The 25,160-nt window shown below is 46.1% G+C and overlaps 1 protein-coding gene across 7 annotated transcripts in view; it reads left to right on the top strand.

Annotated features, from left to right (window-relative positions):
* The window catches only part of TTLL8 (tubulin tyrosine ligase like 8), a 64,794-nt gene that overhangs the window by 20,611 nt on the left and 19,023 nt on the right, over positions 1–25,160 (top strand). For 5 of the 7 annotated variants that reach the window (XM_050936127.1, XM_050936128.1, XM_050936130.1 and 2 more), the window contains 3 exons: positions 12,777–12,891; positions 20,736–20,858; positions 24,037–24,226. In XM_050936127.1, the coding sequence (XP_050792084.1) occupies positions 12,777–12,891; positions 20,736–20,858; positions 24,037–24,226 (428 nt within the window). The remainder of the gene's footprint in view (positions 1–12,776; positions 12,892–20,735; positions 20,859–24,036; positions 24,227–25,160) is intronic. The other 2 variants (XM_050936131.1, XM_050936129.1) reach the window with 2 other exon arrangements.

Genomic DNA, 25,160 nt, shown 5'->3' with positions numbered 1-25,160 from the left:
TCCCTCAGGATGACTTCAGGGCCCACCAGAAGCTTCTGAAAAGGGTAGCTGTGAACTTGGGCTTGGAAGTGGAGGAGTTTAAGGAGTCAGCACACAGCCTAATCAACATCCTGGCTGCAGCTCTTCCTTTCAGAGTGGCCTTGCCTGTTAACAAAGTGGTGATGGGTCTTGTCAGGACACTGTAGCAGACTCCTTCTTCTCTGCCCCTGCACATCAAAAAGGGCAGAGAAGAAATACTATGTCCCAGCCAGTGGGCTTGAGTACTTTTATTCGCACCCCTTTTGTGGGGTCTCTGGTAGTGCTGGTGATGAATGAGCGGGACAGAGATGGACAGTTGAGTGCTTCCCCCAAAAATAAAGAGCCAAGAGACAGGACTTGTTTGGACGTAAGGTTTATTCAATGGGCAGTCTCTAGTTACGTATCTCCAACTAGCAGGTCCTGCTGGGGAAGTATGATTTTAATCTGTGGGACTCATTGTCCAAATTTAAGAATTCCCTACTGCAATAGTCAAGGCAGGAGTTCATGGCCATCTTAGAGGAGGGCAATACTATGGCCAGGACCTCCCTCCAGACAGCTCTGGATGCAGCTGACTCAGCAGCCAGGACTATGGCATCAGCAGTCACCATGAGGTGCTGTTCGTGGCTCCATTCCTCTGACTTCCATCATGAAATTCAGCAGCCCATCTAGGACCCCCTGCCTTTGTGGACACCTTCCTGTTCTCGGAACAGACGGACTCAAAGCTTCAAGAACTCTAGGGCCACTCTTCACTCCTTGGGTCTTTACACAGTTCCAGCTTCCAGGAAGCACTTTAGGCCTCAGCAGCCCCCCCCCCAGGTTCGTGGAACCTTCCATTCAGGAGCCCTACAAAAGAAAAGAGAAGAGTTTTAAGCAATGCCAACCCTTCCCTCCTACCTCAACCTCCCAGTTGGGCTCTCATAGATATCCTGGAACAGCCAGGCAGGCTTTTGAAGGTATACCTAAGGGCAATATACCAGTCTCGATACCAGATCCATCCTCCCTTTGTTTTTGGACCACCTGTTGCTCTTCAGCCCAGGATGGTTATATATAACATCAGACCAACTGAGTACAGTAATAATTGCTTACACCCTCCAATTTTCATCTACCCCTCCCTCCAATCCTCCACCCTCGTCTCTCTTCAGGGACCCTTCTCACAAGCAGCTTCTTGTCCAGGAGGTGCAAGCCCTCCTATATGTGGGACCATAGAGGAAGTTCCTTGAGACGTGAGAGGGAATGGGTTTTACTCACAATATTTCTTAATCCTGAAGGCCAAGAGCAGTCTACGACCCATCCTGGACCTGCGTCATCTCAACAAATATCTCAAGAAACTGAGGTTCCATCTGCCCTCCCTGGCCTCCATCATTCCCTCCCAGGATCCAGGAGACTGGTATGCCGCCCTCGATGTAAAGAATGCTTATTTCCACATCTCTGTCTTCCATGGGAACAGAAGATTTCTCAGATTTATAGTGCGTCTACTACCAATTCACTGCTCTTCCCTGCACCCTGTCGGCAGCCTCACAGCTCTTCACAAAGTGCATGGTGGTGGTAGCAGCCTTCCTCAGGCATCAAAGTGTACAAGTCTACCCATAACTCGACGATTGGCTGATCAAAGGTCAGTTGCAGGCTTAGGTGCAGAATAGCATCAGTACAGTCTGGGCCACCTTCTGGGTGCTAGGTCTGTTGATAAACAAGCAGAAGTCAACCCTTGATCTGGTTCAGAGAATAGAATTTATCGGGACAGTGCTTGACTTGACCCAGGCCAAAGCCTCCCTACCAGAAGCCTGATTCTAAGCTATGTCGGCCCAGGTTTTGAAGGTCACGATCCAGCCAATAATGACTGTTTGGATCTGCCTCAAACTATTGTGACACATGGTGGCATGTACCTATGTGGTGCAGTACATGAGGCTATGCCTCAAAGCCCTCCAGATGTGGCTGGTGTCAGTTTACTTCCCGAGCAGACACCACCTGGACTCAATACTCACGATTCTGCCTCTGGTCCTCACTTTGCTGACCTGGTGGAGAGACCCAGGGTCCATAATTGAAGGAATACCCTTTGCTAACCCTCAACCATTGATGACCCTTGTCTCAGAACTGGGGTGGGGAGCCCACCACAGCAATCTCAGGACTCAGGACCTGTGGTCCCAGGAAGAACTCTCCCTGCATAAAAATGTCAGGGAACTCAGGGCAGTGTGTTTGGCTTGCCAGGTGTTCCTTCCCCAGATCTTAAGCAAAGTGGTGCAGGTCCTGATGGACAACACTGCATCAATGTTTTACATCAGAGGTGGGCAAACTTGGACGCTTGATGCCTGAGGAAGGCTGCTACCACCACCATGCACTTCGTGAAGACCTGTGAGCGGTCAGGGGACAGGGAGGAGTGGTTGGATGGGGCAGGGTCCTGGGGTTGCAGTCAGGAAGGAGAGGGGGTGTTGGATGGGTTAGTGGGGGGCAGTTAGGAGTGGGGGGAAGTTAGAGGCGGAGGGTCAGGGCAGTCAGGGAATGTGGGGGTTGGATGGGGCAGGAGTCCTAGGGGGCCGTCAGGGGTGAGAAGTAGAGGGGTCAGATGGGGGCAGGGGCCAGGCCACGCCTGCCTGTTTGGAGAGTCACAGCCTCCCCTAAATGGCCCTCCATACAATTTCTGAAACCCGATGGGCCCTCAGGCCAAAAAGTTTGCCCGCTCCTGTTTTACATCAGCAAGCAGGGAGGGGCTCAGTCTTCAGCCCTGTGCAGGAGACCCTCCAGCTGCGGAACTTCTGCATGAAACACACCATTCACCTTGAGGCGTCATCTCCTGGGAGCCTGAAACGCACTGGCAGATTGCCTCAGCAGCAGATGCTTTTCCTCTCGCCATAGGTGGTCTCTTTACTCAGTTGTCAGTGTCATCTCCCGAGGGGGACCTGTTCACCGCCAGACAGAACAGAATATACCATTAGTTCTGTTCGTTGTGCAGGCACAGCATGGGCTCCCTCTCCCTTGCCTTCCAGCTCTTGTGAGCAGACCACCTACTGTACGTCTTCCCACCAATTCTCTTGGTTCACAAGGTCCTCCTAAAAATCAAACAGGACAAGGTAAGGGTTTTCCTGATAGAACCAGCATGGCCACACCAGCATTGGTTTGGCATATTTCTGGACCTCAATGTCTGCTCCGCTCGTGTTCCCACTCCACCCAGACTTGATTTCACAAGACCACGGCCAGTTGTTTCACCTGAGCCTCATCTCCCTGCACCTAATTGCATGGTTGCTGTACAGCTGAATCCTGAAGAGCAAGCCTGCTTGGTCAGGTTCAACAGGTCTTGCTAGGTAGTAGAAAGCTTCCCACCAGGGCAACCTATCTGGCCAAGTGGAAACATTTCACATGTTGGGCCTCTGAACAGAATCTGTCTCCATTCGAATCTTCTCTGCAGTCTGTCTTGAACTATCTGCTCCACCTAAATCATCAGGCTTTGGCTTTCTCATCTATTAAGGTTCATCTTAGTCTTATACCCTCCAGGACAGGGCAGATCAATGTTCTCCCATTAGGTGACAGTCAGGTTTCTCAAGGGTCTCAAGGATTGGGATTCATCAAGAAAGGGATAGATAATAAGACAGAAAATATCGTATTGCCGCTTTATAAATCCATGGTATGCCCACACCTTGAATACTGCGTGCAGATATGGTCGTCCCATCTCAAAAAAGATATATTGGAATTGGAAAAGGTTCAGAAAAGGGCAACAAAAATGATTAGGAGTATAGAACGGCTTCCGTATGAGGAGAGATTAATAAGACTGGGACTTTTCAGCTTGGAAAAGAGGCGACTAAGGGGGGGATATGATAGAGGTCTATAAAATCATGACTGATATAGAGAAAGTAAATAAGGAAGTGTTATTTACTCCTTCTCATAATACGAGAACAAGGGCCACCATATGAAATTAATAGGTAGCAGGTTTAAAACAAACACAAGAAAGTATTTTTTCACGCAACGCACGGTCAGCCTCTGGAACTCCTTGCCAGAGAGTGTTGTGAAGGCCAATACTATAATGGGGTTCAAAGGGAGCTAGATAGATTCATGGAAGATAGGTCCATCAGTGGCTATTAGCCAGGATGGGCAGGAATGAATGTCCTTAGCCTCTGTTTGCCAGAAGCTGGGATTGGGTGACAAGGCATGGATCACTTGATGATAACCTGTCTGTTCATTCCCTTTGGGGCACCTACCATTGGCCACTGTTAGAGGACAAGATACTGGGCTTGATGGACCTTTGGTCTGATCCAAATGGTCTGATGGCCGTTCTTATGTTCTCAAAAGACTCACCATCAGGTTGGTGAACTAGTCCCCCGACGGGACTTAAACTTGGTCCTGTCAAAGCTCACAGGGCCGCCCTTTGAGCAGTTAGCACCTTGTTCTTTACTGCTTCTCTTTTGGAAGGTCACCTTCCTTGTGGTGATCGCCTTGTCCAGAACGGTCTCTCAGATCAAAGCCCTTATGTCAGAACCCTTTATTCGATGTTCTTCATGGATAAGGTCCAGCTGTACCCCCATCTTGCCTTCCTACCAAAGGTGTCATAACATATTCCCAGATTTGGACCTTAGCGTCCAAAATATGGGGGTTAGCATGAAAACCTCCAAGCTTAGTTACCAGCTTGGACCTGGTAAAGCTGCCACCACCCAAAAAATTAGAGTGTTTTGGGGCACTCTGGTCCCCCAAAAACCTTCCCTGGGGACCCCAAGACCCAAATTCCTTGAGTCTCACAACAAAGGGGAATAAACCATTTCCCTTCCCTTCTCCCTTCCAAGTGTTCCCTCCCTGGGTTCCTGGAGAGATACACAGAAGCAAGCTCCGTGAATCTAAACAGAGGGACTCCACCCTCCCCGTTCCCAGTCCTGGAAAACAGAATTACCGAGAGCTAATCTCTCTTCCCCCCTCACCCAGAGGGAATGCAAAGTCAGGCTTGTAAATCTAACACACACAGATTTTCCCCCTGACTTCTTCCTCCCACCAATTCCCTGGTGAGCACAGACTCAATTCCCTGGAGTTCCCCACTTAGGAAAAACTCCAACAGGTCTTAAAAAGAAAGCTTTATGTAAAAAGAAAGAAAAATACATAAAAATGGTCTCTCTGTATTAAGGTGACAAATACAGGGTCAATTGCTTAAAAGAAATATGAATAAACAGCCTTATTCAAAAAGAATACAATTCAAAACACTCCAGCAACTACACAAATGTAAATACAAAAGAAAAAAAACAATAACCCCTATTGTTTTATGATCTTTGTACTCACAACTTGGAAACAGAAGATTAGAAAGCAGGAAACAGAAAAATCCTTCCCATAGCCGAGAGGGACAGATTCAAGACAAAGAACTCAGACACAAACTTCCCTCCACCCAGATTTGAAAAAGTCTTGTTTCCTGATTGGGTCCTCTGGTCAGGTGTTTCAGGTTACTCCTTTCCAGGTGAAAGAGACATTAACCCTTAGCTATCTGTTTATGACACGCCCCCCAAATTGCAGACAGTGGGGAAGCTCACTGGCGGCGATTTTCTCCTAGAACTTTAAAATAAACAGATTAATACAACACATGCACCTTTACATATACCACTAAGTATATAACTAACAGACTTTTACATTTTAAGAACACTTTTTAACTACTGGATTTTGGGAAACTTTTACGGGAGAGAGCATCAGCTACTTTGTTAGAAGCTCCTGAAATGTGCTGAATTTCAAAATCAAAATCCTGGAGAGCTAAACTCCAACGAAGAAGTTTCTTGTTGTTCCCCTTGGCAGTATGAAGCCACTTTAGCGCAGCATGGTCAGTTTGTAGCTGGAACCGCCGTCCCCAAACATATGGGCGTAGCTTTTCCAGGGCGTACACAATGGCATAGCATTCCTTTTCACTGACTGACCAGTGACTTTCCCTCTCAGACAGTTTCTTGCTGAGAAACACGACAGGATGGAAGTTGTGATCCGTGCATGAGAACTGCTTCCTGCATGAGAACTGCTTCTATACCATGCTCAGATGCCTCCGTGGTTACTAGGAATGGCTTGTCAAAGTCCGGGGCCCTGAGCACAGGGTCAGACATGAGCATCGCCTTAAGCTGGGTAAAGGCCTTTTCACACTCATCAGTCCAGTTAACTGCATTTGGCTGGGTCTTTTTGGTCAGGTCGGTCAGTGGGGCAGCGATTTGGCTGTAGTGTGGTACAAATCGCCTGTAGTACCCGGCCAAGCCTAAGAAGGATTGGACCTGTTTCTTTGACCTTGGGACAGGCCACTTTTGGATAGCATCCACCTTGGCCTATAGGGGGTTTATGGTTCCTCGACCCACCTGGTGCCCCAGGTAAGTCACTCTGTTTTGGCCTATTTGACACTTTTTGGCCTTAACAGTTAGTCCGGCCTGCCTGATGCGCTCAAAGACCTTTTCCAGGTGTAGTAGGTGTTTGGGCCAGGAGTCCGAAAAAATGGCCACATCATCGAGGTAGGCAACTGCATATTCTCCCAGTCCTGCTAGTAGACCATCTACCAGCCTCTGGAAGGTGACGGGTGCATTTCGAAGGCCGAAAGGAAGGACATTAAATTCATACACCACCGCATGGGTGACGAATGCTGACCTTTCCTTGGCAGGTTCATCTAGCGGTACTTGCCAGTACCCCTTGGTTAAGTCTATTGTAGAGATGAACTGGGCACGTCCCAATTTCTCCAATAGCTCATCGGTGCGTGGCATTGGATAGTTGTCCGGACGAGTTACCGCATTTAGCTTACGGTAGTCCACGCAAAAGCGTATTTCCCCATCTGGTTTGGGTACCAGAACCACTGGAGATGCCCATGCACTGGTAGATGAGCGGATTATACCCATCTGTAGCATGTTCTGGATCTCTCGTTCTATAGCAGCTTGGGCATGAGGAGACACCCGGTATGGTGGGGTTCTAATGGGGTGATCATTACCTGTGTCAATGGAGTGGTATGCCCGTTCAGTCCGTCCTGCGGTGGCTGAGAACAATGGGGCGAAGCTAGTGCACAGCTCCTTGATTTGTCGCCGCTGCAGACGTTCCAGGGTGGTTGAGAGGTTCACCTCTTCCACGCCACCGTCTTTTTTCCCGTCGTAGTAGATACTGTCAGGCCACTCAGCATCATCTCCCTGGACTGTAAACTGACAAACCTGTAAGTCTCTGGAATAGAAAGGCTTGAGAGAATTAACATGGTACACTTTAGGCTTTAGTGAGGAATTGGGAAATGCTATGAGGTAGTTTACAGTTCCCAGGCGCTCTTGGACCGTGAATGGCCCTTCCCATGATGCTTCCATCTTATGGGTCTGTTGCGCCTTCAAGACCATAACCTGGTCTCCTACCTTGAAGGAACGTTCTCTGGTATGTCTGTCATACCAGGCCTTTTGCTCTTCCTGAGCATCCTTTAGGTTCTCTTTAGCAAGGGCTAAGGAGTGTCGGAGGGTGTTTCATAGGTTGCTTACAAAGTCCAGAATGCTAGTCCCTGGAGAAGGCGTAAACCCCTCCCATTGCTGCTTCACCAACTGTAATGGCCCCTTAACCTCGTGACCATACACAAGTTCAAACGGTGAAAACCCTAAACTGGGATGTGGTACAGCCCTGTAGGCAAACAGCAACTGCTGCAACACTAGGTCCCAATTATTGGAGTGTTCGTTGATGAATTTACGTATCATGGCCCCCAAAGTTCCATTAAACCTTTCCACCAGGCCATTGGTTTGATGGTGGTACGGGGTGGCAACCAAGTGGTTCACCTCATGCGTTTCCCACAGTTTTTGCATGGTCCCTGCCAGGAAATTAGATCCTGAATCAGTAAGGATGTCGGAGGGCCAACCTACCCTGGCAAAAATGTCTGTTAGGGCCAGGCACACAGTGTTAGCCCTGGTGTTGCCTAGAGCTACAGCTTCCGGCCATCGGGTAGCAAATTCCACAAAAGTCAGTACGTACTGCTTTCCTCTAGGTGTCTTTTTTGGGAAAGGACCCAGAATATCCACAGCTACTCGCTGAAATGGGACCTCAATTATGGGGAGTGGCTGGAGAGGGGCCTTGACCTGGTCTTGGGGTTTTTCCACTCTTTGGCATACCTCACAAGACCGGACATCCTTGCCCATCCCCTCCCAGTGGAAGGACTTCCCCAACCGGTCCTTGGTTCTGTTAACCCCAGCATGGCCACTGGGATGATCATGGGCTAAGCTTAAGAGCTTCCCCCAGTACTTAGTTGGAACCACCAACTGTTTTTGCAGCTGCCATTCTTCCCGGTGTCCACCAGAAAGAATCTCCTTGTATAAAAGTCCTTGGTCTATAACAAACCGGGATCGATTAGAAGAGCTGAGAGGCGGTGGGGTGCTCCGTGCCGCCGCCCAAGCTTTCTGAAGACTATCATCTGCTTCCTGCTCAGTCTGGAACTGTTCCCTTGAGGCTGGGGTTACCAGTTCTTCCTTAGACTGTGGACTTGGGCTTGGTCCCTCTGGAAGCGATGTAGGTGATGGGTTTGTTTCCGTTGCTGGGAACCGCTCTCCGCTGGTACACGTGAGGGTATTTCAGGCTCTGGCTGAGCCTTTTGGGTATGGTTGTCTGTTGCTTTTGCCAGTTCTGGCTCGCTGGCGCCGTCTGGCGTTGAGTTTGAAGATGTGGTTGCAATTGCTGGTGTTGGTTGCTGTTCCAGTTCCGGGCCTGGGACTGGAGGTGCTGTGGCTGTTTCAGTGGTTGGCATGGAATCCGGGTCCACTACCTCTGTCTGGGTCTCTGGTAACACAGACGGGGTGTCTGTGGACGGCTCAGGAACAGGAATGGGTCTGGAAGCTTGCCTGGTTTGGCTACGTGTAACCATTCCCACTCGCTTGGCCTGCTTCACCTGGTTGGCCAAGTCTTCCCCCAGTAGCATGGGGATAGGATAATTGTCAAAGACTGCAAAAGTCCACATTCCTGACCAGCCTTTGTACTGGACAGGCAGTTCAGCTGTAGGCAAGTCTACAGCTTGTGACATGAAGGGGTAAATTGTCACTTTGGCCTTTGGGTTGATGAATTTGGGGTCTACGAAGGATTGGTGGATAGCTGACACTTGTGCCCCCATGTCTCTCCACGCAGTAACCTTCTTTCCGCCCATTCTCAAATTTTCCCTTCGCTCCAAGGGTATTTGAGAGGCATCTGGGCCTGGGGATCTTTGGTGTGATGGTGGTGTAATGAACTGCACTCGGTTGGCGGTCTTTGGGCAGTTGGCCTTGATATGTCCCAGTTCATTACACTTAAAGCATCTTCCATCTGACTGGTCACTGGGTCGAGGTGGGTTACTGGAGACTGGTGAGGTGGAAGAATAGTGTGTCTGTGGCTTTCCTTGGGTTGTAGGTGGGGTCTTTGGTTGTCCTCGGTTGTAAGGTTTATGGTCGGTGTGCCCTCTGGGGTATTCGTTCCCCTTGACAGTAGCTTTCTTGCTTTCTGCCACTTCCATCCATCTGGCTCCAATCTCCCCCGCCTCGGCGAGATTTTTGGGTTTTCCATCTTGTATGTACCGTGTTATGTCCTCAGGAACACCGTCCAAGAACTGCTCCATTTGTATGAGGAGGTGCAGTTCTTCCAAGGATTTAACATTGTGTCCTGATATCCAGGCCTCATAATTTTTCCCAACGTAGTAGGCGAATTTGGGAAATGACACATCTGGTTTCCACTTTTGGGTTCTGAAACGCCGACGGGCATGATCCGGAGTTATCCCCATTCTGTATCTGGCCTTGGTTTGAAAAAGTTTATAGTCGTTCATGTTCTCCTTAGGCATTTCAGCTGCCACCTCTGCGAAAGGTCCACTGAGCTGTGGCCTCAATTCTACCATGTACTGGTTTTCAGGGATGCTGTACCCAAGACAGGCTCTTTCAAAATTTTCCAAGAAGGCCTCGGTGTCATCACCTGCCTTGTAGGTGGGAAATTTCCTGGGATGTGGAACCATAATTGATGAAGGGTTGTTAGGATTGGCTGGAGCCTGTTGCTTAGCCTTTTCTAATTCCATGGCCTGCCGGTGGGCTTCCCTCTGGAGTTCCAGCTGTTTTTAGTGGTCTGCATCTTTGGCTGCTTGCTCTCTTTTGTAAGCTGCCTCTCTGTCTTCTTGTTCTCTTCTGTGGGCCGCTTCTCTTTCTCTTTCTCTTAGCGCCATCTCTTTTTGTTTTATTTCTAGTTCCTGTATTTTTTTTTCCATATCTCACTTGTGCTCTGCGTCTTTTATTTGTACCTCGGCTTCCATTTTTGCCTTAGAAGTCATGGTTCCTGTTTTCTTGTGTTGGGGTGCCCTCTGGTGTTTATTGTCTGAACTGCAGGCTCTGTTGCCTCCTGAGGTCTGCCTAGCAACAGTGCCTTTTTCCCTTTCTTCCTCTAGCTAATCTTTTCAATGTAAAGTAAACCAGAAAAACCACTTTATTTGCATGTGTATAGTGCTGGTATTTGACTCCTAATGGGAGTGCTATTGTGTGACAAAAGACCCGTAATAGTCTCTTAATGGTTCCTTGCTTAATATGCAAGCCAAAACTGCCAGAGAGAGCAGAAAAAAATGGTCTTTCTGTATTAAGGTGACAAATACAGGGTCAGTTGCTTAAAGGGAATATGAATAAACAGCCTTATTCAAAAAGAATACACTTTAAAACACTCCAGCAACTACATACATGTAAATACAAAAAAAAAATACAAAAGAAAAAAAACAATAACCCCTATTGTTTTATGATCTTTGTACTCACAACTTGGAAACAGAAGATTAGAAAGCAGGAAACAGAAAAATCCTTCCCATAGCCGAGAGGGACAGATTCAAGACAAAGAACTCTGACACAAACTTCCCTCCACCCAGATTTGAAAAAGTCTTGTTTCCTGATTGGTCCTCTGGTCAGGTGTTTCAGGTTACTCCTTTCCAGGTGAAAGAGACATTAACCCTTAGCTATCTGTTTATGACAAAAGGTGGTTCGCAATTCCACAGCAACTAGGATATTTTTCTATCTGTCTTCTTCCCAAAACCTCCCAAGACTGCTGAGGAATGTTGGTTTCATATGTTGGATGTTAGGTGGGCCCTCACCTTTTATATTGAGAGAACTAAGCCCTTCTGCAAGTCCATGCAACTCTTTGTATCAGTAGCAGAAAGGATGAAAGCGTTACCGATATCATCCCAAAGAATCTTATCCTGGATAACTGCCTGTATCTGAGCTTGCTACGAGCAGCAAAGGTTCTGCCTCCGGCCATTGTGACCGCTCATTCCACAAGAGCTCAGACTTCTCAGCAGTATTCCTTGCAGAGTTACCGATCAAGGACATCTGCAGGGCTGCAACCTGGTCGTCGGTGCATACCTTTGCATCCCACTACACCATCATCCAACAGGCTTGAGACGATGCCGGTTTCAGAAGAGAAGTGTTACAGTCAGCACGGCCATGAACTCCAAGCCCACCTCTGAAGGTACTGCTTGTGAGTCACCTAGCATGGAATGGAGATGAGCAAGCACTCGAAGAAGAAAAAACAGTTTTTAACCTTTTGTAACTGTTGTTCTTTGAGGTGTGTTGTTCATGTCCATTCCATGACCCACCCTCCTACCCCTCTGTTGGAGTTACCAGTGAGAAGGAACTCAGAGGGTGCGGGGCCAGCAGCACCTCGTATACTAGGGCATATATGCACACTTCAAAAAATCACTGGAGCAGGCCCAGCGGATACCACTGAGGGAAAAATCTTCATCAACTGTGCATGCGGCACACACATACCTAACATGGAATGGACATGAGCAACACATCTCAAAGAGCAACAGTTATGGAAGGTTAGTAACCATTTTTTCCCTCACCAATTTTGGTGTGTCTTACAAAAACAAAAGAACTGAATATATGCAACAAGGTCTAAGGTCTTTATTTAGAATTGGTTTCAGAATTCAAGGTCAAATTTACCATTGCCTGTGTCGCACCCTGATAAAGGGTGATCTCCTAAGTATTGCAGGTGAATGGGTGACAATTGCACTACCCAGCAAAGAGCTGTTCCTGTGGCAATAGCAGGGGAAGAAAGAGGAGGATAGATAGGGAGAGGGAGATTTCCAGGGATTAGCTATAATTTTTAAAGTCCTAACTGGCTTGGGACTTGGTTACTTGAGAGACAGCTTCCCACTCTGTGCCATACTGCTACACATACAACCAGCAAAGGTGCTAGAGCTTGATCTCCCATTTTCTATAAGGGTAGGTGGGGGGCAGATGTCCTCCATAAAGGTCCCTCAGCTCTGGAACTTGCCTCCTTAGTCTATCAGAGCTCAGATCTGTTGACTTTCCTGTCAGGCAGGAAAGCTTTCTTTTCCTTCCAGGCATTTAGGCTCCAGTTCAGCAAGATACTTAAACATGCTTAAGTCACCTCCATTAAGTAAAGCACTTAAGTATGTGCTTAAATTTTAAGCAGATGCCTAAATACCATTAAAGTCAATGGGACATAAGTGCTTGCTTAACATTAAACAAGCACTTAAGTGCTTTCCTGATTAGGAATGATTTGCTAGGCCTCAGGGAGGGGCTCATTTGAGGGAGAAGAGTATTTATTGTTAGGATCAGGAGGGCATGGTGGGGATAGCTATGCATCTGAAATGGAGTGAGCAACCTATTATTTGTTATGTTGAAGAATGATGTGTGGTTGCAAATGTTAATTGAAATGCAGGATGGGCACCTGTTAAGGAATTACATCCCTTTATAAACAGAAGAAATAAATACACAATTTTCAATAGATGTCAAGACAGTGCTATCTGTCCTCTTTATCAGTGTACCAGGGAAAATGCCAAACCATCATCTGATCTCTTCCTTACTCTCTTTAAGATTGGACTTTGTTTGAATCTGAGAAATTTGCCATGGTATGTTCCAGCAAATCCAAATACCTTTTTCCCCCGCTGCTATGGTATTTACATGGATGATGAGAAACATGATTTTATAGGTAAGTCATTTGAGTAGCTTCCATGTTCAATCTCAGGCATTTCTCTATAGTGATAACTTGATCTTGAAAGCAAAGGTCTAAGCAGTGTGGCCTGGATCCAGCAAAGCACTTAAGCACACTCTGCTTTAAACATGTCAGGAGTCCAAATGAAGTCACTAGGGCCTTGGCTACACTGGCGCTTTACAGCGCTGCAACTTTCTCGCTCAGGGGTGTGAAAAAACACCCACCCGAGTGCTGCAAGATACAGCGCTGTAAAGCGCCAGTGTCAATACTGCCCCAGCACTGGGAGCACAGCACAGCTCCCAGCCCTGCAAGCTAATCCCCATGAGGAGGTGGAGAACGTGCAGCACTGGGAGAGCTATCTCCCAGCACTGGCGCTGCGACCACACTCACACTTCAAAGCGCTGCCACGGCAGCGCTCCCGCAGCAGCGCTTTGAAATTTTGAGTGTAGCCAAGCCCTTGGACAACTCACATGTTTCAAGTTCAAACTTGTGCTTGTGTTTTGCTGGATCAGAACTAGAATACTCAGTACCTGGAAGTACTGTGTCCATAGAGAGCCAAATTCTGCCCTCAGATTACTCCCACTCAGGTCTCAAAGAGCCTCTCATCTTGTCTGAGTGAAACATCTTTGCAGAGTAGTTTTAGTTCATACATATTTTCCAATTAAGGGCTAGTGTCATGCACTAACTTGCCCATGTGGACCCTGCTGGCTTGTTCCTTAGCGTATATTAATGGTGGTACTGTTTGAGAAAGGACTACACTAAATGCGCACTAGGGATCTTTTAGTGCACTTCAGCAATGTCCGCACAGGTGAGTTAGTGTACGGCACCCTACTGTGCGCTAGAATTTACACCCTTGGAGTGCAAACTAAAGCCTAGTGTAGACAAGCCTTTAGTTTGAAAATATGCATGAACTAAAACTCCTCTGCTCCCAGTTACACTGGTGTAAATGCAGTATAGCCGCATTATTCGATAATAGGAGGAACGCAAGGATGTTTACCCTAAGGTAGATAATTTATTTCCTGCATCTTTCAGAAGCCTAAAGTAGATCAATTAATCATTCTTCTGTCAGATTGTAGCAGTTAAGGCATAATTTTCATAGCTGAGGAGTTCTGCCTGAAAGCAATTTTTAAACCTTCCTGCTGCATAAAAGAAGAGGATTAATGAAATAATTTCATTGTTGCTTTTTAAATTGAGCTTCTGTTAATGAAGTTCAAACTAATTTATTGCCTAAATCTAATACTACTAGAATTTTTTTAAAGTCTTTTAGAGATGTGTGGGTTAGTGACAGGTCAAGTTTATGAGCTGTTTGTTTGAAAACAGGAAAATATCTACTGTTTTGTGAAGGTTCATCATTCTTACTTCACTCCACTGAAAATTTTATGTTGCATGACTGCAATACAAATTGAAAACAAAGTGTCTACAAATTTTCAAGGCATGAGAAACACCCTGCAGGCATTATAAACTGCTCTTGAGAGCCAAATATTTCAAGCGTCATAAATAAGTGATGTAACAAAAATTGTATTTTCGTCTAATGCTACAAAGTAAATTTAAAGTAGTATTACATTACAGAGTGATCTAAAAGGAATCTCAATACTTGACTATGACTATGGAATGTACAGTGCAGCTGGAAGGAAGTGGAAGGATTTAAAGATGGTTCTTGTGCGCCCCACTTTGTGATGCCAGTCAAGTGCCTGGCCTGAAGGCTACCTTATTATATTTGCTACCAGTTGCTCAAAATGACTGGTAAAACAGTTGGTGTTCATTAAATCCTTGGCCATACCCAACCACAGCTGTGTACCACCAGAGGATTCCTGTGTAATGGGGTGATCTAAGGGCAGACATTTTGGATTGAAGTCGGCCCTGCATTGGTGGTGCAGTATAAAGTGGTCACGGTGCATGGAAGAATCTAAGTTAGGATGTGCATATGACCTGTTCTTTTTACAGAAAATAATTTCGGTCTGGAGTAATGAGTCATTCCATTGAATTTATAACTTCAAAGGCAAATTTCCTGCTCTGTTAATTTTTAATGCTAAGCCTCCTAAAATAGATGACATTATACAATACACCATAAAAAGAACAGTAAATATATGTATTTGTGCATATATTTTGTATATGGAAATGTGTAAACCACAAATTATCAAGAACTCTTTTTAGTGACTTTCAAGATGCATTTTAAAATGACAGTCTACCATCTTTTAATGAGCTATTTCAGATGACGAATTATGGTTGATACTGTGATGACAAGCTTCATAAGATTTTGATGTGTGATTTGGTTCAGATCAGATAAAATCCACAAAATCTAGGTGTTAGTGAAAGTTTATCTGAACTTTCCAAGCCTGGCCCACACAAACCACATTCTTCACTACACACACAGCCAGGGGTGGCTCCAGGCCCCAGCATGCCAAGTGTGTGCTTGGGGCAGCATGCTGCGGGGGGCGCTCTGCCGGTCACCGGGTGGGCGGCAGGCAGGCAGCCTTTGGCGGCAGGCCTGCGGAGGGTCCGCTGGTCCCGCAGCTTCACTGGAGCCGCGGGACCAGCGGACCCTCTGCAGGCTCACCTGCGGGAAGTCCACCGAAGCCGCGGGACCAGCGGACTCTCCGCAGGCATGCCTGCTGGAGGTCCACCGGAGCCGTGGGACCGGCGACCGGCAGAGCGTCCCCCACAGCCTGCCGCCGTGCTTGGGGTGGCGAAATGTCTAGAGCTGCCCCTGCACACAGCCCCCTGCCCACCACTGGTCCTCGCTTTCCTTTGCCTCATTATAGGTTGTCTTTGTTGAAGAGGTCTGACAATCTTCTACTCTGTCTTCTCTTTACATGGCAAACAGGCAGTAGACTACTTTCAGGTTTATTAAGGGGAATATCCAGTCTCATTATTTCTCTTTAAAGGGACCATGACTTGGTTCTTTCACCGCCATGGAGTATTCTGGGACAATGCCGCTATTTTGTTGTTCCCTGGGATTTCATCAGGGTTGGTCAGTTGTCCTGCTGGATCCTCTGTTTGAGGGCTGACCAAGTGGCCTGCTACCCCCTCAAATTCCTGATGTTGACAAACTTCTGTGGGCTGGCAGCTTGACAAAACCCATCCTATTTTTCTTAAGTAGGACCCAGAAATGTTTTGCTGGTCACATGTTGCTGTCCTTTCAACTCTATAGTGCTGTGTGATGGGGACACTTTATAATTCAGTAAATGGCAGAATTAAGATTTCTAAATATCACATTGCACACTGTGGATCCAGCTGTGATGGGTTCCTCCCGGAGTGCCACCTGGAACTGGGGTACCACTGAGCCTCCTGACCCACAAGCCTGAGCTTCCTCTCACACTATACTGTTGTGACAAACTGCAAAGCCCTCCAGCTTGCATTTTCACCAACATTTACACAGATAGGGACACACCCAGCTGCAGTTACACAGAGGCTCTTAAACTACCAGCTTCCCAGCCTAGGACCTCAGAGCAGTACTGTTCTGCTCTGGTCAAATCTGGCCAGTATGGGTTTAAATCCCAATCAGCCCCTTCCTTAATATGAAGAGAACAGTGCACACTTATGGTAACCAAGCAGAGATTTTCTCCAACCACTCCAGTCAAAGCTCACTGGTTTAGATTAAGGCATAAAATAAATGTATTAACTACAAAAGATATATTTTAAGTGATTGTAAGTGATAGCAAACAGATCAAAGCAGATTATCTAGCAAATAAAAAAGGCAACCTAAGATTGATATACTAGACAGATTGAATAGCAGATTTTCACCCAAACTGATGGTACAGGCAGACTTGTAGATTCTTCAGGCACAAGCTGCATTAGCTTTACAGCTTGGGTTTCTCAGGTCTTCATACACGGCTAGAAATCCCTTTAGCCTGGGTCCAGCACTTCCCCCAGTTCAGTCTTTGTTCCTCAGGTGTTTCCAGGAGTCTTCTTGTGTTGGTAGTGAAGCAACACAGATGGTGTCACTCCCTGCCTTATATAGCTTTAGCATATGGCGGGAATCCTTTGTTTCAAAACTTGGTTCCCAAACTGGTTTGTGGAAAAATACTGACATCCCAAGGTGGAGTCCAGAATCATGTGGCCCGGTCATATGCCCTTGTAGAGTCATAGCAGCTATTACTTACAGGCTGTCTGTAGCATTCTCAGGAAGGCTCACCAGGTAAGGTTAATCTTCTCCTAAGGCCTATTGTTTTTCCTAATGGCTCATTGTCCTGAATAGGCCCTTCCCAACCAGCTATCTAGACTGAAAGCATCTTGTCTAGTGGGCATAACCCAGGTGTAACTACATTTGAAGTACAGATACATAGTTAGTATTTATAACTTCAGATACAAAAAAAGATACATGTGATAATCATATTGAGCAAATCATAACTTTTCCAATTACACCTCACATGACTTATCTTGCATAAAATACATCATACTTATGCTATAATAATATCATAATAATATCACTATGAAGAATATGGGGTGAAGTGTCGCACCTGCATCAATATTCTTTCACAACATCCAGATCTCAAAAAACCACAGATAAATGTGCTGGAATCATAGGATTGGAAGGGACCTCAAGAGGTCATCTAGCCCAGTACCCTGCACTCATGGTAGGACTAAGTCTTATCTAGACCATCCCTGACAGGTGTTTGTTTAACCTGCTCTTAAAAAATTCCAATGATGGAGATTCCACAACCTCCCTGGGCAATTTATTCCAGTGCTTAATCACCCTGACAGGAAGTTTTTCCTAATCTTCAACTTAAACTGTCCTCTTTGCAATTTAAATCCATTGCATTTTCTCCTATCCTCAGAGGTAAACGAGAACAATCTTTTATGTAGTCGAAAACTCTTATCATGTCTCCTCTGAGTCTTCTCTTCTCTAGATTAAACAAACCAATTTTTTTTTCAATCTTCCTGCCTAGTTCATGTTTTCTAAACCTTTAATCATTTTTGTAGCTCTTCTCTGGACTGCCTCCAACTTGTCCACTTCTTTTCTGAAATGTGGCTCACAGAACTGGACACAGTACTCCAGTTGAGGCCTAATAAGCGTGGAGTAGAACAGAAGAATTACTTCTCGTGTTTTGCTTACAACACTCCTGCAAATACATCCCAGAACGATCTTTGCTTTTTTTTGCAACACTGTTGCACTGTTGACTCATATTTAGCTTGTGATCCACTATGACCACCAGATCCTTTTCCGCAGTACTCCTTCCTAGGCCGTCATTTCCCATTTTGTATGTGTGCAACTGGTTGTTCCTTCCTGAGTGGAGTACTCACATTTGTCCTTATTGAATTTCATCCTGTTTACTTCAGACCATTTCTCCAGTTTGTCACCATCATTTTGAATTTTAATCCTATCCTCCAAACCACTTGCAACTCCTCCTAGCTTGGTATCGTCTACAGACTTTACAAGTGAACTCTCTATGCCATTATCTAAATCATTGATGAAGATATTGAACAGAATTGGATCCAGAATTGATCCTGGCAGGACCCTACTCGTTATGCCCTTTCAGCTTGACTGTGAACCACTGATAACTACTCTCTGGGAATGGTTTTCCAACCAGTTATGCATCCACCTTATAGTAGCTCCATCTAGGTTGTGTTTCCCTAATTTGTTTATGAGAAGGTCATGTGAGACAATATAAAAAACTTTACTTAAGTCCAGATTTACCACATCTACCACTTTCCCTTATCCACAAAGGCTTGTTGCCCTGTCAAAGAAAGTTGTTACATTGATTTGACATGATTTGTTCTTGACAAATCCTTGCTGACTGTTACTTATCACCTTATTACAGTAAAAGCTGTGTTATCCAGCACTTTACCAGCTGGAAAGCTCTAGAAACTGGCATTTCTGATATCCATTAAAAGTCTAGTTGGTGCGGGGCCAGCACGCTCTCTACCTGGCTCTGCCTGGCTCCCCGGAAGCAGCGACATGTCCCTGCTGCTCCTAGGTGGAGGAATGGCCATGGGGGCTCCATGTACTGCCCCTGCCCTGAGCGCTGGCTCCACAGCTCCCATTGGCCAGGAATTGCAGCCAATGGGAGCTGCAGGGGCAGCGCCTGCGGGCAGAGGCAGCACATATAGCTGTCTGGTGCTGCACTTCCACCTAGGAGCAGCAGGGACACGTTGCCACTTGTGGGGAGCCAGCTAAGGTAAGCGCTGGCCGGATCCAGCACTCCAAAACCCCTCCTGCGCCCCCGCCCCGAGCCTCCTCCTGCACCAAAACTCCCTACCAGAGCCTGTGCCCTAATCCTAGTCCTGAGCCCCCTCCTACACCCAAACTCCCTCCCTCCCTCCAATATAAATCTTAGTTAACCGGAATTTTTGACTTACCAGCACTCCTCGTTTCCCCAACATGCCGGATAACGTTTTTTACTGCATGTTCTAGTTGTTTGCAAATAGATTGCTTAATTATTTGCTCCATTATCTTTCCAGGTATTGAAGTTCAATCGACTGGTCTGTAATTCCCCAGGTTGTCCTTATTTCACTTTTTATAGATTGGCATTCTGTAGTAGACTTAACACTGGATTACCACTCTCCCAGCGCTGCACGTAAACCATATCCCTTACGGGTGTAGCTTGCAGTGCTGGGAACCGCACTCCCAGCGCTGCGGCACTGATTACACTGAGGCTTTACAGCGCTGTATCTTGCAGCGCTCAGGTGGGTGTTTTTTCACAGCCCTGAGCGCGAAAGTTGCAGCGCTGTAAAGTGCCAGTGTAGCCATGGCCTGTAACTGGTAAAGATTGATTTTCTGAAGTGATTACAGTTACTCCTCACTTAATGTCATCCCGGTTAATGTTGTTTAGTTGTTACGTTGCTGATCAATTAGAAAACATGCTCATTTAAAGTTGTGCAGTGCTCCCTTATAACATTGTTTGGCAGCCGCCTGCTTTGTCCACTGCTTGCAGAAGAGCAGCCCGTTGGAGCTAGCTGGTGGGGGCTTGGAACCAGAGTGGTCCAGCAGTGCCCTCATCAGCTCCCCGCTCCCCTAAGTTTCTTGCAGCAAGAAAGTCTGCTGAGTGGCTGGGTTTCTGGCAGCCACCCAGGAGACTATCAATTGCTGGGCAGTTCAGCTGTCCTTCCCTGCACTGTTGTGTGCTGCTCCTGCCCTCTACCTTGGAGCTGCTCCCAGGAGCCTCCTGCTTGCTGTGTGGGGAGGAAAGAAGGGTGCTAATGTTAGGGTGTCCCCCTATGCCCCAGCTCCTGTCCCCTGCTCCTTTACTCCATCTCCACAGAGCAAGGGGAGGGGAGGCAGTACACACAAGAGGGCTCAGGATGGAGGGAGCTTGATGGCAGCAGCTGCTGTCTCAACTTGCTGATCTACTTAAAAAGACAGAGTACTTAGAGTGGGGTCAGCATACTTAAAAGGTCTCTCTCTCTCTTACACACAAGATGTGTGTCTCTCTCTCTCTCTCTCATACTGTCTCCCCTCCCTCCATTCTTGCTGCCTTGTAGAGTGTGAGGCTACATTAACAACAATGTGTTAACCCTTGAGGGCTCAGCCTAGTGCTAGTTCATCATTTAGCAGTAAGGCATTCCCTGGAAAATATCCCACCCTCTTACACCGTCTAATTTCCCTGGAACCTAACCCCTCCATTTACATTAAGTGAAACGATGTTAAGTGAATCCAATTTCCACATAAGAATTAAAGTAGCATTTTTCAGGAACATAACTACAATGTTAAGCAAGGAGTTACTGTACTAGGTTTTCTACTTTTTATAAAAGACTGATGTATGGAGTGGAAAATTGTATTTATGCTTAGTAATGTTTTTTATAGAGTTCTTATGAAAACCACATTCCTTTAACAGGATTATCCCTTTGTGGGCATTCTGTTTAGTGGATCATAATCTAAAATAATATGTTATGTGTTTCAGAGGACTTCAGGAATACAGCAGCGTGTAGCATACTCAAATGGGTCATCAGTCTTAACGCCTGTGATAAAAAAACACAGACGTCTAAAGGAAAAATTAATAAAGAAGATGTCGGCCAGAAGAAAGGTATTTCTTAAATATCAATGTTAACATTACAATATAGAAAAAAGGCCAAGGAATATCTTGTTCATCTGTAATTAATCTGCATATTTTTAGAGGACAAATATTGGCTTCTTACTGTGATAACTACAGTGGCCGCCATTTAAAAAGTCAATTTTTATCAACAGTTATTCCAATGGTATTTGACAGACCATATTAATTTCTGACACTTGTAGATCTGTGATGATAGGATCTGTTAAAAGAAAGTTTTAAAAGGACTTGTTCTCTACTGGAATCAAGCCTATATTAAAACTTTATGCATCTTGAGAGTGCAGTAACATTTTATTTTTGCTTAATGCTTCTTTGTGTCCCTCAAAAATAGCTTGTAAATTCCCTTCAATTTTCGTATATAGCTAAATCTCCTCCAAAGCCTATGCACTGAAAATAGGTTGTAATTAAGCAAAGTTATTAAGGTTTTGTGCGGATAGTCTGAGGCTTGATCCTGGTCCAGCTGATGTCAGTGGGAGGTTTTTGCCATTGACTTCAGTGAGTTACATCAGGTGTGATGGCTGGGCTTTCAGGGTTGAATAGACATGTAACTATGGAGTTGTGCATCTAACCAGATGTGCATGGTTATTAGGTGTGCCCATGGAACTTTCATAAAGGCAGCTGAGCCTGCTGCAAGGTTGCTGTGCACTTTGGGGGAAGTTAAACATTTGGGAGCATTTTGGGATAGGCCAGGAATTAAATGCCATACAAAGATTTCCACAATGGTGGGGCTGGTGCTGAAAAGTCAGGCCATCTCAGCTATGGCTGGGTAGACACTGGCCTGGGTTGCTCCTTAGTGCCGGTCAGTGCTGCAGAGGCTAAGTGTGGGAAACTGCAAAAAATACATACAGTGGTTTGAGCATTGGCCTGCTAAACCCAGGGTTGTGAGCTCAGTCCTTGAAGGGGCCATTTAGGGATCTGGGACAAAAATCTGTCAGGGATGGTACTTGGTCCTGCTGTGAAGGCAGGGGGCTGGACTTGATGACCTTTCAAGATTCCTTCCAGTTCTATGAGATAGGCATATCTCCATTAAAAAAAATCTATGGGAAATTAGATAAAGGTGTGAAAAGCTAAAGTGCTGTTTATCTAATAAAAGTATAAGGAGGAAGTACAGACAGAAGAAAAATATGAGAAAACTAGACACAGTCCCAGCCCTGTTACACAGTAAGTACACACAAACAGACTGCTTGGGACCTAGTCATGCGGCTAAACATCCATGTCATCCTGTTCATATTGCAAGGCTTCTGCCTTACACTGGAAATGGAAAAGAGGATTGACAGCTGTAAATGCTGTGTCTTTCACCTGTGGAGTTGAAAATATGAATACACAGTAAATTTCACATCTGATAAACTCCAGTAATAGTCATTGAGCCAGTGTGGGGGCATGAGGAGTAGCAGATGGGAGAGATACATTTGTAAGTTGCTAGAAATAAAGATACAGCCTTTGCACATGTAGCTTATAAGAGTGATATCAGGTTGCGCTATCTCATGGGTAACCTTCTTGAATGATTACTCCTGGGGGAATTGTGCTCCACTATGTGTGTGCAGAATTCATGGCCCCACAGATTTCTTTGCTTTCCCACAGAAAAATGACTTTCTGATAGGGAAGTAAAGGGAAGCTGCAAGAGAAGTCATGCACCATTCCTTAACTTTGCTGGTACATCCTTTCAGGCACCTGGAGCAGTCGGCCGAGAAGTATATCACCTCAGGGCTGGGGACTTCTCAGCCAGTGGCACCTATCCTGAGCCAGGATCAGCTGCCAGTCCCGGCTGGGCTGGAGGCAGGAGAGGACAGGACTTCCTCTTCCCCTGCAAGGAGTGGCTGAGGCTGTGTCAGACCCACCCCCAGAAACCTCCCCCAGTTGCAGGAAGCTCAGCATCCTCCCCTGCTTCCTGCTTCCATTGCTCCTCAGCTGTGGGGATTAGGGGTCACTATGTGGGGGGCTGCTTCCCCATTCAACCAACCCCATGCATCCGGACCTCCCATACCCAGACACCCTCGCCAAGCCTGACCCCATACATCCAGAACCCCCTAGCCCTCCATACCAACCCCACCCCATTGAACCTCAACCCCTACATCTGGAGCCACCTGCCTCCAGACCCCCAACCCTGCACCCAGACCACCCCCACACTGAGCTCTCTGCACTCAAACCCCCACCCTGACGAGTGCCACTCCCCTTCCCCCTCCGAAGCCCCATATCCAGACCCCCACACCACTGACCCCCAATTAGCTGACCCCAGACTCCCACCCCAGCAAGCCCCACTCCCCCAGCACCCAGACCCCCTCCACTGAACCCCAACCATTTTCACCTAGCAGCCCCTGCAGAATCCCATTGCCTCTGCACCTGGAACCCCCCCAAGGAGCCTCTGTGCATCCATATCCCCCCACATGTAGACCTTCCACCAAACTGCTTGCACCCAGATTGTCCCACACAGAGTCCTCTCATCCCACACCTGAATCCCCCCATGCTAAGCCCCTCCACACCTCAATCCTGCCTGGTTGAGTCTGCCTCCACCACACCTGGTGTGCCTCGTACAGAGGGGTAGAGCCCTGGGTGTTTCTGGGGCAGGCTCAGGCCTTGTAGTGTGTCAGGGTCAGCTGCAACCTGACCACTGAGTCCTGGGTAGGGGATGGGGAGTCTGCAAGGTGATTTCCTACATTAATGCAGCCAGTGGCCTGTGCTCCCCATTGTGATGCTAGAGCCTCTGCATTTATTTATTGACAAATAAAACTTGCAAAATTTTGCAAAATTTTAAAATATTGTCCACAGAATTTTTTATTTTTTGGTGCAGAATGCCCTCAGGAGTAATCGTGATAGACTAGACTAGAGCACCACTGTCTCTTCTTGGCAGGGGTCCTGTCACCCTCACACTGGGCTTTTAGTCCTGCTTTAAGTGGCAGTCTCAATGTAACTTCAGCTAGAGAGTCATTGCAAACACCTTCGTAATGTATTCATTTTTCCTTCCTCATTTTCTTTCTGTTGTACAAAACAATAAAAACTCTCAAACTGAAAAAAGAAATCTATTGCAACCAGAAGAAAGCCATCAAATGTGAGCAATTCCCCATATGTTGGGGAAGACTTGTTTCTCTAATTGTACGTATGTTCCAGAAATGTACTTACCTCACTGACATGTCCTAAATCATCTGCTTTTTTTTAGATCCTGTAAATTCTGATGAAAAGGAAATCAAACAACTTCCTGGAAAACTAATAGACATGGCTTGCCAGGTTTGTGAAACCTACCTTGGGCAGATGGAACACGAGGACATTGACACAGCAGTGGATACTTCTGAAGTTCTTAGTGAGGAGGAATGGAAAGACTTAATTGAACAGTACTACTGTCTTATTCAGTAAGTATCAGAGGGTAGCCGTGTTAGTCTGGATCTGTAAAAGCAGCAAAGAATCCTGTGGCACCTTATAGACTAACAGACGTTTTGGAGCATGAGCTTTCGTGGGTGAATACCCACTTCCTCAGATGCATGTAATGGAAATATCCAGGGGCAGGTATATATATAGGTATATATATATGCATGTAATGGAAATATCCAGGGGCAGGTATTACAGGTATATATATATACCTGCCCCTGGATATTTCCATTACATGCATCTGAGGAAGTGGGTATTCACCCACGAAAGCTCATGCTCCAAAACGTCTGTTAGTCTATAAGGTGCCACAGGATTCTTTGCTGCTTATTCAGTAAGATTTCACAACTCCAATTAACTGTTTTGAATTAAAGTCCTGATTAAGGGTTAGGTTATAATTCCCTTCTCATAATGAGTAGTACTTTACCCCACAAATAGCCCCATTGTAAGGGGTATAAGATATTCTTCATTGTAAGTAAATGTGTCACATTTTGGTCCTAAATGTAAATTCAGATTAGAAATAGATCCTTAATTCCAATAATAAATACTATAATCATAGAAGATTAAGGTTGGAAGAGACCTCAGGAGGTCATCCAGTCCAACCCCTAACATGTTGTCAAGTATCAGAGGGGTAGCCGTGTTAGTCTATATCCACAAAAACAATGAGGAGTCCGGTGAGACTTTAAAGACTAACAGATTTATTTGGGCATAAGCTTTCATGGGTAAAAACCCACTTCTTCAGATGCATGGAGTGAAAATTACAGATACAGGCATAGATGTACTGGCACATGAACAGGAGGGAGTTACCTTAGAAGTGGAGAACCGGTGATAACAAGGCCAGTTCAATGAGGGTGGATGTGGTCCACTCCCAATAATTGATGAGGAGGTGTCAATATCAAGAGAGGGAAAATTGCTTTTGTA

Source organism: Gopherus flavomarginatus, chromosome 1, assembly GCF_025201925.1.
Source record: "Gopherus flavomarginatus isolate rGopFla2 chromosome 1, rGopFla2.mat.asm, whole genome shotgun sequence".
NCBI classification, from domain to species: Eukaryota; Metazoa; Chordata; order Testudines; family Testudinidae; genus Gopherus; species Gopherus flavomarginatus.
Note: the sequence above shows the minus strand (reverse complement) of the source record. Positions and strands in the feature narration are given on the sequence as shown.